The following is an 18,782-nucleotide window of genomic DNA, read 5'->3' as shown; positions in this document are numbered from 1 at the left end:
TTACTATATGCGGCCTTGATTCTGTGTGGAGGACAGTTGGAACTTCATTAGTAGAAGGGGTGGGAGTGAAGTACATTCAAAAACTCAGGTACAACAAAAATTGAAGTAAAAATAAAATGTCCTGTACCTACAAAATTTTGTTCCATTAGAGCTAATAGTTTCGAAATGATATTTTTTAAATGTATTTTATATTGACGTCACTAAAAAGGCTCCTTGCGTCACAGTTTTCACAATTTTTAATTCATATTAGCTCAAAAGCTTGAAAATAGTCATGGGAACATAAATTAATTGGCTTTTTGAGCTCGGTCTAAACAGAGAGTCGCAATAAATTTTAAATCGATTTTCTTAATTTTTCACCATTATTTCACCATAGTGTCCCCTTAAACATGCTCAAAATCTCAATCACGCTCACAATAACAATCACAAACAGCATAAAAGTAGTTTCACGTAATTTTAGGGATTTGATTAATCCCCTGTCATTTTTATGTAATAGAAGTAGGCTATGATTAGGGCCTACTACTCAGTTTTGAACATTTCTTTCAGACGGAAATATAGGGAGTTTCAAATATTTAGGGATGAGAAGTAAAAACGAAGATAAGCAAAATTTCCGGTATGGTAAAGATATAGGAAAACTAATGCCTAATTTTTTTTTAAATATGCAAAAAATTTCGAACATTTTACTGCAAAACTGAGCGACACATTTCATTTTGAAATATGCAAATTTTTGAAAATATATTTTTCTTAACAACTCAGAAACTAGTTCACTCAGAGAAAAATGAAACTTCACCACACCATTATCCATCATACCGTAATTATGTGTACAAAAAAATCAAGGACGTAGCATGAAAAAATGTATGTATATATGTATGAATTTATTTATTTACACTGCAAGTGGGCAAATACCCGGTGGCAGTGGTATACAAAATATAAACAATACACAATAAAATGATAAGCAATACACAATAAAATTTACAATACACAATACAATTTTATACACAATACAATAAGAATACAGAATACAATTTAACACAATAATAATAAAATATAAATAAAACACCTATCACCCATCACTCCCCTTAAACCGTTTAGCCTTGAATTTGAATTGAATAATAAAGAAAATCGTTTGAATAAATCTTGCAACGCAACGCACTGTCGCGCGTTATCGATCGGATACACCAGAGGGAGAGGGGAAGGTAAAAAGTGCAGGCCGCGCTTGCTTAGAGTTATTGCAGTAGTCGTGAAGTTACCAAGTGCTTCATAGAAACACAACGATTTCCTCTAAAACGATTAATACTAGAGAAAAAAAACTTACTTCGATTTTCAACTCTCTTCTCATTCATAATCTCTTACCAGTTCCATTTTGGTGCACAGGCTATCATCCATCCTGTATATGAGCATCAAGGAGCCAGAGATACTATTACTTACTTACTTACTGGCTTTTAAGGAACCCGGAGTCCACACCTGTGGAGTAACGGTTAGCGCGTCTAGCCGCGAAACCAGGTGGCCCGGGTTCGATTCCAGGTCGGGGCAAGTTACCTGGTTGAGGTTTTTTCCGGGGTTTTCCCTCAACCCAATATGAGCAAATACTGAGTAACTTTCGGTGTTGGACCTCGGATTCATTTCACCGGCATTATCACCTTCATCTCATTCAGACGCTAAATAACCTGAGATGTTGATAAAGCGTCGTAAAATAACCTACTAAATAATAATAATAAGGAACCCGGAGGTTCATTGCCGCCCTCACCTAAGCCCGCCATTGGTCCCTATCCTGAGCAAAATCAATCCATTCTCTATCATATCCCACCTCCCTCAAATACATTTTAATATTATCTTCCCATCTACGTCTCGGCCTCCCTAAAGGTCTTTTTCCCTCTGGCATCCCAACTAACAGTCTATATGCATTTCTTGATTCGCCCATACGTGCTACATGACCTGCCCATCTCAAACGTCTGGACTTAATGTTCCTAATTATGTCAGGTGAAGAATACATCCCTCTCAGCCCCAAATATTTTCCTAAGCACCTTATTCTCAAACACCCTTAATATCTGTTCCTCTCTCAAAGTGAGAGTCCAAGTTTCACAACCATACAGAACAACCGGTAATATAACTGTTTTATAAATTCTAACTTTCAGATTTTTCGACAGCAGACTGGATGATAAAAGTTTCTCAACCTAATAATAACAGGCATTTCCCATATTTATTCTGTGTTTAATTTCCTCCCGAGTATCATTTATATTTGTTACTGTTGCTCCCAGATACTTGAACTTCTCCACCTCTTCAAAAGATAAATTTCCAATTTTTATATTTCCATTTCGTACAATATTCTGGTCACGAGACATAATCATATACTTTGTCTTTTCGGGATTTACTTAGAAACCTATCTCTTTGCTTGCTTCCAGTAAAATTTCCGTGTTTTCCCTAAACGTTTGTGGATTTTCTGCTAACATATTCACGTCATCCGCATAGACAAGCAGCTGATGTAACCCGTTCAATTCCAAACCCCCTTTGTTATCCTGGACTTTCCTAATGGCATACTCTAGAGCAAAGTTAAAAAGTAAAGGTGATAGTGCATCTCCTTGCTTTAGCCCACAGTGAATTGGAAACGCATCTGACAGAAACTGACCTATACGAACTCTGCTGTACGTTTCACTGAGACACATTTCAATTAATCAAAATAGTTAGAGATATTATTATTTTCTTTAAATGTGATGACTTTATTGAAATAAATGTTATGTTGCAGGTAAACTGCATTTGTTTAGCGGCTCTAAATCAAAAACCTACCAATGTGGCGAAGAAGACTGTCCAGAAGATTTTGATGTTGAAGACTGTGTTCCTGAGAGTGAAGAGGATGAGGATCTTTGCTTCACCCTCGAGTATGGAACAGGATCGATCTACATGAAAAAATCAAGAGACAATCTCGAGGTAAATAAGTCATACAGCTTCATTCTGTTTTGTGGCTTACTCACTCTTAAAACTTTACATACAGCCCATTAAGACATATATATTAGTTGGGAACGCTCGGCTTTTCGTCCGGAGCCGGCCCGGCTATCAATGTGTTGGTTACCGCGAGGAACACGCGTTCGTCTCCGGTACTTTTAGCCCTACAAACCTACTGTTACAATGCTTAGGCTAAAAGTTACAGTGCTACCAAGCTCACATTCGTTGTTCAAAAGTCCTCCATTTACTACAACACACATTTGACATCTTTCTATGAAATTTGCAGTCACCCTCGCAAGTTCTTCAGCACTGATAGAACTTATTTAAGGGTTGTTGTATCAGCGTGCCTGAGTAAAACCCAGGAAAGGAAAAATGATCGTAACTTTAGGTATTTTTGGCTGCCTTTCACAAACAGTATAAAGTAAAAGCCATGATAATTGTAAAAATTTAATATTAACAAAGTGAGAGAGATAAGTTAATGTAAGAATACAAAAGCAAAGAATTATAAATCTAATAACAATATAAAGTAGTGAGATAATGAAAGAGAGAAAATTAATGTCTACCATCAAAATGAATGTAAGAATGGCGATGTATCACAGAGTAAATTAAACACTCATGGAAAATACAGTCCGGATAGACTCGGGCTCTAATAAGTCATAATATAAACGTAGTAGTCCCCAACCTTTAGCTGAGTTAAAGTTCATATCCTTGGGAAGCACACCATAACAAAGTGAGCCGCTATGTACATGAATGGCGTAGCGACGTCAGAAAACTTCCCTGTGGTTTTACGGACGTTAATAATCCCTCGTAGTGTAGAATATGAGAATTAGGAATGCTGGCCAACTCGCCGTTAACAATGAAACAGACCATCCCTTAGTCTGTAAAGCGATGATATCCAAACGATGTTCCACCGATGAATTATACCACACAGACGAAAGTCCTAGCTATCCAAATCAACGGGGTCACCCGACCACCGCAACCACGTAATACGATGAGTTGACGACTATCTCAGCCGAGACGGGAGACTGCCCGTTTCTCTCTTGATGTCGTAACTCCGTCGAGTTCTCTCACCAACTGAACGTTAGCCCGGTCTGCCAGCCGAGGCCGGCGATGCGTGTCATTCCTCCAATGAGCGGAGGAGAAGATCAGAGTGCGTTCAGGAAAAATAAACCAAACAGTACAGCCACCATAAACAATAAAATTGCCCACAGCACAAACTACATCACAGGGCACATGTAAGGACCACAAATATTATCAGAAAATGCTGGCTCTAAATTTGTAAAATTTTATAAGAAAATGAACTCACAATGGGACAAAAATTACCAGGTACCACAACAAGACTTATTAGAACTTAAATATCTGATAAAAGTGTAAAAAGGTTACACAAATCTAATCTTTCAGGTAAAGCTTCCTGTAAAGCAGATTTGAATAATTTCAAGGGAAAAATTGTTCCGGGGCCGGGTATCGATCCCAGGACTTCTGGTTGAACGTACCAGCGCTCTGCCAACTGAGCTACCCGGGAACTCCACCCGACAGCGTCTCAACTCTTCCCTTCATATCCACACAACTCGCGTGGGCTGACGAAACGCCAGAGACCCATATCGAGTGCAAACAAACTCTGTGTGACTTGAAATTGTGGTTTTCTGTTAACGTACACACGAACGTATATATTATACAAATCTAATCTTTCAGGTAAAGCTTCCTGTAAAGCAGATTTGAATAATTTCAAGGGAAAAATTGTTCCGGGGCCGGTTATCGATCCCGGGACCTCTGGTTGAACGTACCAGCGCTCTGTCAACTGAGCTACCCGAGAACTCCACCCGACACCGTCTCAACTCTTCCCTTTATATCTACACAACTCGCGTGGGCTGACGAAACGCCAGAGACCCACATCGAGTGCAAACAAACTCTGTGTGACTTGAAATTGTGGTTTTCTGTTAACGTACATAGGAACGTATATATTATACAAATTTAATCTTTCAGGTAAAGCTTCCTGTACTAGGTTACTAATAATATTTTCGAAACCAGTTTTATCAATGTATAAAAAAAAAAAAAACAAAAACATTCTGCAGTTAACTATATCATTTGGTAACCATAACATTGTTATGGTCTCTCTGACATCTTTAATATTTTTCCTGCATGTAATAAACGCTTATTTCTGAAAAGTAGACTACTCTCAGACATGTAGAGTTATTTATTTTAATACAATTATTTTTTAATTTGTCCTATATAAAATATATTAAAATTTACATAATGTTTTGTGACCTAATTTTCCTATTTTCAAAGAAATGGGCACTATTGTAGTCTGCATTTTGCATAAATGCACGTTAAATCAGTGTACAAAATTTCAGAATTCTATCTCTAATGAAATAATGTGTAAAAATTTTCAAATTTTCGAAAATTTAATTTAAACTAAAAAGTGAATTCTAAAAAATATTATTAGTAGCGTTCTTTTTATACCTTTATCAGTTATTTAAGTTATAATCAGTTTTGTTGTGGTATCTTCTAAATTTGTCCAATTGTGAGTTCATTTCCTTATAAAATTTTAGAAATTTACAGCCTGCATTTTCTGATAATACTTGTAGTCGTTCACGTACATATACCCTTAATCTCTTATAGTTCTGTTTAAGTTAGTTTATGGAGTGTGGGTTTCTTGTATGAACTTGATTTTTAAGCCTGCTCTGTAAATAAAAATCTGGAAACGTTTCCAGAAATTTGCGTCTTATTGCCGCACAAGATTTTCGTTCACGTGTATATATATTGTGTAGATAAGTACGTTCACGTAATGAATAAGTCATTAAAACAGTAGCCTTTGATATTAGAGGAGAAAAATTCGCTCCGGCGCCGGGGATCGAACCCGGGTCCTTGGTTCTACGTACCAAGCGCTCTAACCATTGAGCTACGCCGAAGCTCAATCCACAGCACCGGAATGAATCCCTCTCCTTCAGTGTTTTTCCCTTTGTGGCCTGACTACAAGTTTGAATATATGTTGACATTTATATTAAGTCAACTGCCATTATACAAGGAGCGCACTCAGTTGAATGACTTGGTGGTCGGGATTCCACAGTAATATGCACAGTAATCTATACAGTAATAGCCTTTGCACTGTTGCTCGAAGAATCTACGTAAGGATTAATTTTTTGGCCTACACAATATGTTATGGTGATTATTAGACTTCGTTGAATTGCCACACGCAGCATGCGATCAGGTTGCCGATGTACGGTAGTATAGAGGAGGTGAGCGGCCGCCCGGTCTCGTAGTATAAGCAGTTCATGTTAAGAGTTGTGACCGATCCAAATAGATAGAGCAGCTACAGCTAATGTATACCTATGTAAGCACTTGTTTTTGCATTACTGTGGTTGGAATAGTCAAAGCTTAACATTTGTTCAGTGCAGACAAGAATTCAATCAAACATAGCCTACTACAATGAGAGTGTTGCTGTTCCAAATAATTGCCCCTGGAATACCCTTACCTCCGCAGCCAGTCTTGACTCGTTGGGGAATGTGGTTGGATGCTGTTAATTATTATGCAGAACATTACAGCAAAATAATGGAGGTAATTGATGCATTGGATAGCACAGACAGTTCCGTTGTTGCAGCTGTAAAATCATTGCCTTCTGAATATTGGAAGATATTGTGTTCATTGATTCCAATTTTAAAATCGTGTCCAAAAGCATCACCCTGTTAGAATCGTCTAAACTACAACTCTCAGAAGCCCTTAATATAGTGCATAAAGTATCACAAACCGTTATCCAAAATAACAATTCACTAATTTCAGAAAAAGTTAAATGTAAGTTGAGAAACATTATTGCTAAAAATCCTGCCTATTCACAACGTCTTATTATAAATGATGTACTATCAGGTCACGACAAGACATCTGAAGTTGGTGTACTAAAAAGTAGTGACTTTCCGTTCTTCAAATATGTACGCATTACATCGAGTGATGTTGAACGTACATTTTCCCAAAATAAAAACTGTTTAAGTGACCATCGGAGGAGGTTACTTTGCAGTCGCTCAAAATGTACGTAATTCTTCACTGCAATGCACATATTCAAGGATGATGTGAGTATCTTACATTAAATTTTAAGATTTAATATATCTCACTATAAAATAATTGTATATTTACATGTTTAGATATTTCCTACTTCAATGATCATTCATTATATTTCTTGAATGCAGAATACAGGTTTTATTGTAACCGCAGTGTACTGGTCAGTGTTTACATCAGAGGCATACCCCATCCGTTGCACGCCCCTTTCTCATACTGTCTATACCGCGTGCGCAGTAAACCTTACGATTCTCGTGGCAATTCCACGAAGTCTAGTGATTATATATATAAATTGGTAATGCAAACTTGACCAAGTGATATAGAAGTTAATTTTTCGGTAAGGGATAAGGAAATACATAATGTATTTTTATGTTTTAGATTGGCGGCTTGTGTGCTAAAAACGTTTCTTTTGGAGAAGCTCTAAATGTGAGTGACACATTCACAACGAATGAACTGGACGGCATAATGGGATTCGGCTTTTCACCGTTATCTAGGAGTGGAATGAAACCGGTGTATGAAGTACTGGACGATCAAGGCCTGATGAAGGAGCCTTATTTCACCTTCTGCCAAAATAGGCGAGTACTTCAACACTAAAAATTTACCTAACTCTTACTCTATCATCATCATTAGAGCTCAGAAGTTAGATAAAATGCCTTTTTTTAATAGGGGAGATATACGAAAGAGTTTAAGGGGGAGGCAGAGGTGAAATTTTCGAACAAAACTGAAGAAAAAATGAAAAATTTGGCTTTTTCTATTTTTATTATCTTTATTTTAATATTCTGATGTTAGTTTTTGATTTTGTGCCCTTAAAAGTATGAAATTAAAACCAAGATAACTGTATTACTATATTATTCCCATGATAAACTAATACTTATCATTATTTATATACCTTCTCTGAACATATAAATAAAAAAAAAATATTGAAAATTTCTTACAATATGGTGCATGGAGCATTTTATATCAAACGATATAAAGTTTTATAAAATTATTAATATTTACAGAACTATTGTACTTAGAAAGTTGAAACTTGCTATGTCCATTACTAATAACATACTTAGTATCCATGATCAATTTCAAACAAATCGGATAAATTTTGTGGATTTTGAAATATTCACCTCTGCCTCCCCTTAATAGAGAAAAACATGTTCCCTCACATTTTGGGATGAGGACCAGTTTTTATTTTGCCTTTTTTTGTCTATTTTAAGATCCAACGCTTGTTATTGTTGTTGTCGTGTTGTCAGAATCCAACTTACTATTTCGTCAACATTGGTTTTACCGCACAAAGTTCTTTTAATAGTATCATATGAACACTGCAATTTTCTAATTTTCTTTAAATCTATTACTTAAAATATAATCAAGGTATTTCAAAGTCTCTGACCTGTTTCACAGGTGTTTTTGTTATTAATATTTTTTATCTTGTTTTGTATTTTTCTATAAATGCTTGTATCTTAGCCGGCTATTGTACAAGAAATATTCAACTTCACAACTATGCACTCCCTGGAAACTTTAGATCTTCACTATTATATTAGCTTTAACTTCTACAAGAATCGAATATGATCATTCATTCATTCACTCCATTTTATCTATCTATCTATCTATCTATCTATCTATCTATCTATCTATCTATCTATCTATCTATCTATCTATCTATCTATCTATCTATCTATCTATCTATCTATCTATCTATCTATCTATCTATCTATCTATCTATCTATCTATCTATCTATCTATCTATCTATCTATCTATCTATCTATCTATCTATCTATCTATCTATCTATCTATCTATCTATCTATCTATCTATCTATCTATCTATCTATCTATCTATCTATCTATCTATCTATCTATCTATCTATCTATCTATCTATCTATCTATCTATCTATCTATCTATCTATCTATCTATCTATCTATCTATCTATCTATCTATCTATCTATCTATCTATCTATCTATCTATCTATCTATCTATCTATCTATCTATCTATCTATCTATCTATCTATCTATCTATCTATCTATCTATCTATCTATCTATCTATCTATCTATCTATCTATCTATCTATCTATCTATCTATCTATCTATCTATCTATCTATCTATCTATCTATCTATCTATCTATCTATCTATCTATCTATCTATCTATCTATCTATCTATCTATCTATCTATCTATCTATCTATCTATCTATCTATCTATCTATCTATCTATCTATCTATCTATCTATCTATCTATCTATCTATCTATCTATCTATCTATCTATCTATCTATCTATCTATCTATCTATCTATCTATCTATCTATCTATCTATCTATCTATCTATCTATCTATCTATCTATCTATCTATCTATCTATCTATCTATCTATCTATCTATCTATCTATCTATCTATCTATCTATCTATCTATCTATCTATCTATCTATCTATCTATCTATCTATCTATCTATCTATCTATCTATCTATTACGATGATTGTCATGTAAAGCATGGTCATGACCAGGCTTCGGTCCTGGGCACAGAAACGCATGAAGTTCAGAACGCACAGACGTTAGTGTTGTGTTGGTCGAATGAAGTGGGAGATGGAGCGCACCTTTACTTCGTATCTCAACGTGTAAAAGTCCGTCACAGTACGGCACAAAATATATTTCATCCTGTACAGATGCAGTATATACAGCACAATCCTAGTGTAGACAATAAATGTCTACCATTACAGTATTAACGTGAGTTGTAACCTTCAATCAGGTGTCCCTACGCCGAAGCCTGTTACACGTAGCAGCAATAGGCCTACACACAACGGTAATGCACATTACGGACCCACCTGTGCTGTTGCAGTCGGGTGACTGCACACGGGTCATGACGTCATTTATACTCCGTGTACTCTAAACCTGATACTGGTTACTCTGTGTCTCTAGGCCGAAGCCTGGTCATGACAGCATATATCTTGATAGCTATTTAATATTTGACACTATTGTATGACAATTACCTAGTTGAATTTGATATCATGTATTGTATTTTTATCGATAACTATGGTTGATCTGATCGATTATTTGTACTGGAGTGACATCTTATTTCCTTGACAAATAAATAAATAAATAAATAAATAAATAAATAAATAAATAGGTAAATAAATAAGTATAATATTTTACTTGCATTTCTACAGTATTTTAACTTAAAATTCTTAAATACAATTGTATTGTATAGCTACAATTACCTGATCACAGCAAATTACTCCTACATATATCGCATGTCGAAATAATGTTTATTGAATTGTTCCAAGTTTCTATTCTTATACAATTATAAAGGCCTACGTATATGAGAAATGTCTAACAACTAAGACTGATGGAAAATTTAAAAGAAATTACTGTTATGAAAATGACAACTTTGTTGTCATATCTAGCTCAGACCTAGGCGCTAATACCTCAATCCAGTCAATGCAGTCCCTATGTCACTTTCGCCGGCAAAGACAGTTATGCTTCGGGCCGATACGAGTAGACAGGAAAGCAAGCATTGCTGAGTGGCGGATTGTATAAGGCAGGCATCATATCTTTCGGCACTTGCTGTTAGCCTAAAATCCACTATTGATGCACATTGCCTTAGTGTGTGTTTGTTTCTAAAGATGTGTAAGCGAAAAGAATATGTGCGGAGGTATTTCCTTTCCTTTTCTCTTCTCCTTTATCCCCATAGCTGAAGAATATAGCTAGTCTTGCTCGCTCTTCCGACTCTTTCATTACTTTTGAGCAACATGTTTGTGATTCATTTGAATTTAAAATGGCCGTGACTATATTTTAACATGTAAAAATGTTTCAGCTGTAATCCATTCTAAATTATTTACCACACACTACATTAATTAATCTAAAAAAAATAAATTAACAATCCAGCAAAGGAAATCGTGCCCATTCAACCAAATGTGTATAATCTTGGATAGTTTTATGTCTCACTTAACTATTACAAACGGTTTAGCACATTATGGAACATTTAGTACAGGGACATCATTTTATTTTTACTTCAATTTTTATTGTACCCAAGTTTCTGAATGTACTTCACTCCCACCCCTTCTACTAATGAAGTTCCAGCTGTCCTCCACACAGAATGAAGGCCGCATATAGTAAACAGCACTGAGTTAGTGAGTGTAGTACGTTCCAGAAATATGTTTGCGTTTTCCAGTGACGAAAGAGCTTTCAAAATTGAATAATATTTTAGCACAGATACTGTCCGTTTGCCTACGTCGCATCCCGATTTCTCCCACCTGCATCTGTTCGCCCTTCTGTAAAAGCTGGGCCGTCTTATCTCTTTTCTGGAAACATTAATTTCTGTTAGGAATTGGACGTTTACATAATATTATACAACTGTTTAAAATAACTTAAATAAAAGGGCCTCGTTAAGTAATTAACTGTCACGTGATTTCCCCCCTTCTACGATCCTGCGGCATAACCACTTGGACGGACAGTAGATAGCATGTCTGAGTAATTTTATCTGTGCGGGCCGGGCAGAAGTGAAGATTGAATTTACAGTACGTAAGGTACTCTTTTATAGAGTAGGTACAGAATTATTTCAACATGAGTTACTAGTACGAAGGACGAAACTGGCAATTGAAATTAGATGCAATAGTCTATAGTGCGATAATATGCACAAAGAACTGACGCTGCATCGAAATGAACGGCCACCATTCTCAAAAATGTGTTTAAATATTCATATTATTATTATTTTTCAATTTAACTTCTTTCTCTATATTGTACGCTAATGTGCTGTAGACAGTATAATATACACTGCATAATGAATACGTTCGCATGGATAACTCAGTTCGTGAGTAAAAATACTTATTCTTAATACAGTACTGTATTTTGATTAAATAAAAACCTAATGAAAATTATCGAACTCAAAATCGCGATATGTCCTAGTTTACGTAAATGGATGAACTACTTTTCTTCCCTCCTATACCTAGTAAAGTGATTTGTTTGTGTTTTACGCCAGTATCATCGAACTACAGTCTTGGAAGGAGGTAGCAAACTGTGTTTCCGGTTCTCTAAAGGTATAGGCAGGTTAATATTAAAAATGTTAGTAAAAATAAAATGATGTCCCTGTACTAGCAAGACGTGCAATTCAGAATAGACAGCGACTGATGCCGAAGAGAATGAGACGTTAATTGAAGATCTACATTTCGAATAGTTCTTAGTCCAAGTTAACACGTGAAAGTCAAATATATATTTTTATTCCTAAACAAAACAATCCTACTCAGACTGAATGAATGACTTAACAACGTCTGTGATCATGTTGGAAATAAAAGCATAGTTAAAGTTTTATATCAGTCCATACACTGTATAGGTACAGCATATTAAATGCATGTGTATATGCACGTATGCTTCTCTCTTTTATTTTCTGAATGGTATATTCGTACAAGCTTAAAAAGTCACTTGACTTCATGGTCTGTACTCAGTTTTACGACATACACAGAACCGTAAGTAATATCGTTAATTTCAATGAGTTATTTCAAACAAAAAAGTTTAATACAATTTTGCTCGATTTTCTTCTTTTTCAAGATAAAATAGTTTTATAGCATGTTTTGGGAAAATAATTAATTGAATTCCAAATATGCTCAGTCAGTTTAAGAGAACATTGTATTATGATAATAAATTACTATTGAAAGAATTTTAGTTTTGCCCTTTAAATGTGCAGAAATTTGATCGGAACAAATTTAACTTTTCGTACTGAAAAGAAAATTAAAAATATTACATTTTTTCGGGTAAAATATATGCATATTTAAAGGACAAAACGACAATTCTTTCAATCATGTATTATCATTAGACAGTGTATGCGGGATGACTTAAGGAAAAGTGAAGTTGTTTTGTATCGGAGTATATGGCACGTGCCGCGTCGTCCTTCTTTTGTGTACCTGGCGAGTACAGCAGAGTTCATAGTAATATTGCAACGCAATGCGTGCAGTTGTGTGCTCAAGTATTTAGTACGCGTTGAATAATGTTGTGCTGATCAATTCATAATGTCGAAGGCAAAACGTTCAATTCGCTCAGAGATTCGAAGTGCAATTAAGAAGTTTGGGAGTGACATTTTATGTATTAACGAAGACAATATCGTGTGTAATGTATGTAAAATTGAAATAAAAACCAGGACAACTCAGACTATAGAGAAACATTGCAACAGTACATCACATAGGAAATGCGTTGAAATGAAATCTGAGGAACTATCATCATCATCATCATCATCATCATATAGCTGTGCAGGAAACGTTTTGTAAAGACATGTGCAACATGATATTCAGTGCAAATATTCCTCTAAAGAAATTAAATGATTCCCATTTTAGAGGTTTTCTTCAGAAATTCTCTCGATACAAAAACTGTTTAAGCGATAGGCGAAGACGATTCAGCTTCGACAACTTACGAATAGTCGTTTACTGCAACGCTAGTAATTCCATCAATGATGACGAGGTCTGTGCTACAGTACATGTTTTTTTCTTTTCCTTCTGACTGTACGGAGATACAGTAGCGCGTTGACGTTGTCTGTTTAGATTTAAAACCTGTTGAGCCAATGGTCTGAATGAAAAAAAAATGTATTCAACGATTAGTCATCCTGCATCCACTGTATAATTATCGCAATACACTGGTCTCTTAAATTGACCGAGAATATTGAGAATTAAATCAATGGCTTCCCGAAAACACGCTATGAAATGTACAGGGACATCATTTTATTCTTACTTCAATTTTTATTGTACCTGAGTTTTTGAATGTACTTCACTCCCACCCCTGCTACTAATGAAGTTCTCCTCTACACACAGATCCAAGACCGCATATAGTAAATAGCACTGAGTGAGTATAGTACGTTCCAGAGATATGTTCGCGTTTTCCAGTGACGAAAGAGCTTTCAATATTGAATGATATTTTCGCACAGGTGCTGTCCGTTTGCCTACGTCGCATCCCTATTTCCTCCACCTGCTTCTGTTCACCCCTCTGCAAAAGCAGGGCTGTCTTAGCTATTTTCTGGAAACATTAATTTCTGTTAGGAATTGGACGTTTACGTAATATTATACAACTGTTTAAAATAACTTAAATAAAAGGGCCTCGTTAAGTAATTAACTGTCAATTGATTTTCCCCCTTTCTACGATCCTGCGACATAACCACTTGCACGGACAGTAGATAGCATGTCTGAGTAATTTTATCTGTGTAATCGGGCTGAAGTAAAGATTGAATTTACAGTACATAAGGTACTCTTTTATAGAGTAGGTATAGAATTATTTCAACATGAGTTACTAGTACGAAGGACGAAACTGGCAATTGGAATTAGATGCAATAGTCTATAGTGCGATAATATGCAGAAAAGAACTGAAGCCTGTATCGAAATGAACGGCCACCATTTTCAAAAATGTTTTTAAATACCCATATTATGATTATTTTTCAATTTAACTTCATTCTCTATATTGTACGCTAATGTGCTGTAGACAGTATACAGTAATATACACTGCATAATTAATACGTTCGAATGGCTAACTCAGTTCGTGAGTAAAAACACTTATTCTTAATACAGTACTGTATTAAGATTAAACAAAAACCTAATGAAAATTATCGAACTCAAAATCGCGATATTTCCTAGTTTACGTAAATGGATGAACTACTTTTCTTCCCTCCTATACCTAGTAAAGTGATTTGTTTGTGTGTTACGCAAGTATCATCGAACTACAGTCGTGGAAGGGGGAGCAATTTGTGTTTCCGGTTCTCTAAAAGTATAGCCAGGTTAATATTAAAAATGTTAGTAAAAATAAAATGATGTCCCTGTATAATATACAACAGATTTTGTCTCTGAAAGAAAGCAAAAACGAGCAACATTGTATTAAACTTTTGGGTTTGAAACGTCTCAAAGAATAACCTCTTGAAATTAATGACATTACTTACGGTTCATTTGTATATTTATTTTCCATTATCGACAGAGTATGGTACGAGATTTATTTCTACTGGGGAAGAATTATATTACATTCAATCTCCCCATATTTTTAAGAGAAATTGCGCTAACTGATGTTGGTTTGTTTTTCAGTGATACTGGTAGCAAGAAAATACATGAATTGTACCTAGGCGGTACCAACCCAAGTTACTACAAGGGACTAAAGGCACGAGCCAACATCACCAAACCCGAGTACTGGACCTTTACACTCGACCAGTAAGTCAACTTGTGCTCCATCTAAGTGTTTGTACTAGTTAATCATATTATATCACCTTTATTTCTTTTCCGCATAACGAAATAAGCCTACTATCAATGGTTATTAATATGATTGTTGATATAATTCGAGCCCATGTATTTCCACAGTTCATTTTTTTCTCTCTCTCCCTTCCCCCACATACCAAGAGTAAAAACAAACCCATTGCAAAATTTAAAACGAGGATAGGTACTGGTCTTCAACAAGACAAACGTGCAGTGTTGCTAACTGGACGAAAATTCCGTTAAAACTCACGGAATTTCAACGTAGCGGAAGAGAAAAGAATGACTTTGACGGGTGACGGATTTTCTGGCGGAAATTACGATTTACATCGCTTTTTTACTTTTTTTAGCTGCTGTCATTTTTAATTGTTCATTTTTTTGGGAATTTTACTTTTTCTTTGAATAGCACTCCCGTGCAGTACTATGATAAGGACTCCCCTGTGTCAGATTTCCTCGTTATGACGTCAGAGGTTGACTAATTATTATTTTAATCAAGATTTGTAAGTAAGTTGTGTTAAAATTTGCTTTTTATTTGTATACAGACATATTGAGTGGGTCGGATTTCCAGGTGCTGAACTGACTGGGAAATAATTTATGTGTTGGCAACACTGCAAAGCGAGCTTCTACGGTCCGTCTCAGGAATCTGTAGAGCAGAAAGACGAAACAAGACCTCTGCGCAAGTGGTATGTGGGAGGCTAGGGCTAATGATCGCTGTGGGGGGGGGGAGGTGTTGGTTGAACGAAGCGAGCAGTCGCTTGCAGGGATTGGATCATTTCTATCTGAACTCTACTCTACCTTCTACCACGAGCATCTTACCCCTTAGCAGCCTCGAGCTGATGCTGCCCGCAATACACTCCGAAACAGATAAGGCCCATTCACAATGAAAATTAAACAACCGTAACATAAACACAGACGTTTGCGGCCAGGTTATCAAATGAGATCATTCACAATGATTCACATAAACACTAACATTAACATTGCCGTTAGACGTTAACATGAAGGCTTGCGAACTCCAAACTTTCATGCTTATGCTTACGTGATTTGCAAACAGTACACAATCGTGCAGCACTGAAGTACAGGGATATCATTTTATTTTTTCTTCAACTTTTATTGTACCTGAGTTTTGAATGTACTTCACTCCCACCCCTTCTACTAACGAAGTTCCAACTGTCCTCCACACAGAACCAAGGCCGCAGTACTGAGTTAGTGATTATAGTACGTTTCAGAAATATGTTCGCGTTTTACAGTGACGAAAACTTTCAATATTGAATCATATTTTCGCACAGGTACTGTCGTCCGTTTGCCCACGTCGCATCCCGATTTCCCCCACCTGCTTCTGCTCGCTCAACTTAAAGACTAGTGGCTGGGCTTCCTTAGCTCTTTTCTGAAAACATTAATTTATGTTAGGAATTAATTGGACGTCTACGTAATATTATGCAACTGTTTAAAATAACTTACATAAAAGGGCCTCGTTAAGTAATTAACTATCACGTAATTCCCCCACTTTCTACGATCCTGCGACATAACCACTTGGACGGACAGTAGATAGCATGTCTGAATAATTTTATCTGTGCGGGTCGGGCAGAAGTGAAGACTGAATTTACAGTACGTAAGGTACTCTTTTATAGAGTAGGTAAAGAATTATTTCAACATGAGTTACTAAGTATGAAGGACGAAACTGGTAATTGGAATTAGATGCAATACTCTATAGTGCGACAATATGCACATTAGAACTGAAGCCTGTATCGAAATGAACGGCCACCGTTTTCAAAAATGTGTTTAAATATCCATATTATGATTATTTTTCACTTTAACTTCGTTCTCTATATCGTACGCGAATGTGCTGTAGACAGTATAATATACACTGCATAATGAATACGTTCGCATGGATAACTCAGTTCGTGAGTAAAAACACTTATTGTTAATACTTTACTGTATTTTGATTAAACAAAACCTAATGAAAATTATCACACTCAAAATCGCGATATTTTCTACTTTACGTAAATGGATGAACTACTTTTCTTCCCTCCTGTACCTAGCAAAGTGATTTGTTTGTATTTTACGCCAGTATCATCGAACTCCAGTCGTGGAAGGAGGTAGCAAACGGTGTTTCCGGGTCTCAATCATTAATCCAAAGGTATAGCCAGGTTAATATTAAAAATGTTAGTAAAAATAAAATGATGTCCCTGTATAAGACAGAATATGAGGAAATGACGTCGTTGTTATGTTTGCATGGTTACCAAGTATCTTTGCGGTTATGCTTATGTCCCCATCATGAATGATGTGATTTTACCGTAACGTTTACATTCTTAAGTTAATGCTTACTTATGTTTAATTTTCATTGTGAATGGGCCTCATATGCGTGAAGTTACTCCAGAGATGCCTGGAACGGACCATAATCCACGTTGGGCAAGACAAAGCGATGTAAACATAGAAGAGGTATAATTCTCTACCGATACAAATACAAATGAAACTTGTTTGTCTTTATGTAACTAGCAAGAATCATTCGAATGGTTTGCGAAACGCTGGATTAGCATACGAATGAATAATTCGAATACTTTACAGAACTATCGAATTTAACGATATTATCGAGTAATTCGATAGTTTTCATTCGATAGCTCCCATCGCTATCCGAAAGAAATACCGGTATTATTATGGTTAAAGTAAAATACAATTTTGCAATTTGGGATAATTCTCACTTGTTACTTTCCTTTAGAATCAAGCTTGGAAATGGAAAGACGACCTGTACAAATGGATGTGATGCTGCTGCTGACACTGGAACTTCGGATATCCGTGGACCTAGGGAATTTGCAGAAGAATTGAACAATATGATTGGAGCTTATCGGAAGAATGAAAGCGATATCGACTACACGGTAGGAGCAAGTTCATCAGTATGTAAGGCCTTTTGGGTCGTATTCAGAGACATTTTTAGCGCGGGCTTTCGGTGGATGATCAGCGTTTTCGTATTCATAAACAAGTGTTAGCGATAGGATATGATTTGAATTCTATGGGCTACTAGTAACCAGTGGATAGCCGGGGCTAGCTTAGTACGCTCGTAGCGCGTGCTGCGAAATGTCTATGAATAGCACCAAAAGTGTCCATCTGTCGATATGGGTGGCGCAGTCGGTAAGTGCTGGCCTTCTGTGCCCGAAGTTGTGGGTTCAATCCCTGTGAAGGTCGATGGAGTTTACGTGTGCTTAAATGAGAAAGGCTCATGTCATTAGTAAACTTCGAAGTTGAGGCACTTAAATTCTGAAGATACCTGCACATAGGATAGAGCAGTGTTTACAGAACAGCTAGAAAGGTGGATCTCTACCATCATACACATATCGTATCAGCTGGAGATTTTGCAATGTAGGCCGAACAAATGAAAGTAAACTTTCGCCTGAGACAAACGTAAATATTATGTTGCGAAGAATACAATGCCTTATTATTGCCTCTCAGGTGTAAAAACAACATTTTCTTAGGTCCATACGGCGCAGTATTGTTTAAAAACGTATTAGGGGCCTATTATCACAACATACAACATTTGTAATGCAAAGAAACGACATAAATAAAGTAATAAAATGTAAAGTATAAAACACAGAAATAAACTTGTCTTAAAATA

The 18,782-nt window shown here is 35.9% G+C and overlaps 1 protein-coding gene across 1 annotated transcript in view; it reads left to right on the top strand.

The window, feature by feature from the left end:
* The window catches only part of LOC138705138 (cathepsin D-like), a 43,325-nt gene that overhangs the window by 18,026 nt on the left and 6,517 nt on the right, over positions 1-18,782 (top strand). Inside the window, exons 4-7 of the mRNA XM_069833794.1 lie at positions 2,741-2,922; positions 7,363-7,559; positions 15,014-15,136; positions 17,892-18,048. Of these exons, the coding sequence (XP_069689895.1) occupies positions 2,741-2,922; positions 7,363-7,559; positions 15,014-15,136; positions 17,892-18,048 (659 nt within the window). The remainder of the gene's footprint in view (positions 1-2,740; positions 2,923-7,362; positions 7,560-15,013; positions 15,137-17,891; positions 18,049-18,782) is intronic.

The sequence above is a fragment of the Periplaneta americana genome, chromosome 1, assembly GCF_040183065.1.
Source record: "Periplaneta americana isolate PAMFEO1 chromosome 1, P.americana_PAMFEO1_priV1, whole genome shotgun sequence".
Classification (NCBI taxonomy): domain Eukaryota; kingdom Metazoa; phylum Arthropoda; class Insecta; order Blattodea; family Blattidae; genus Periplaneta; species Periplaneta americana.
Note: the sequence above shows the minus strand (reverse complement) of the source record. Positions and strands in the feature narration are given on the sequence as shown.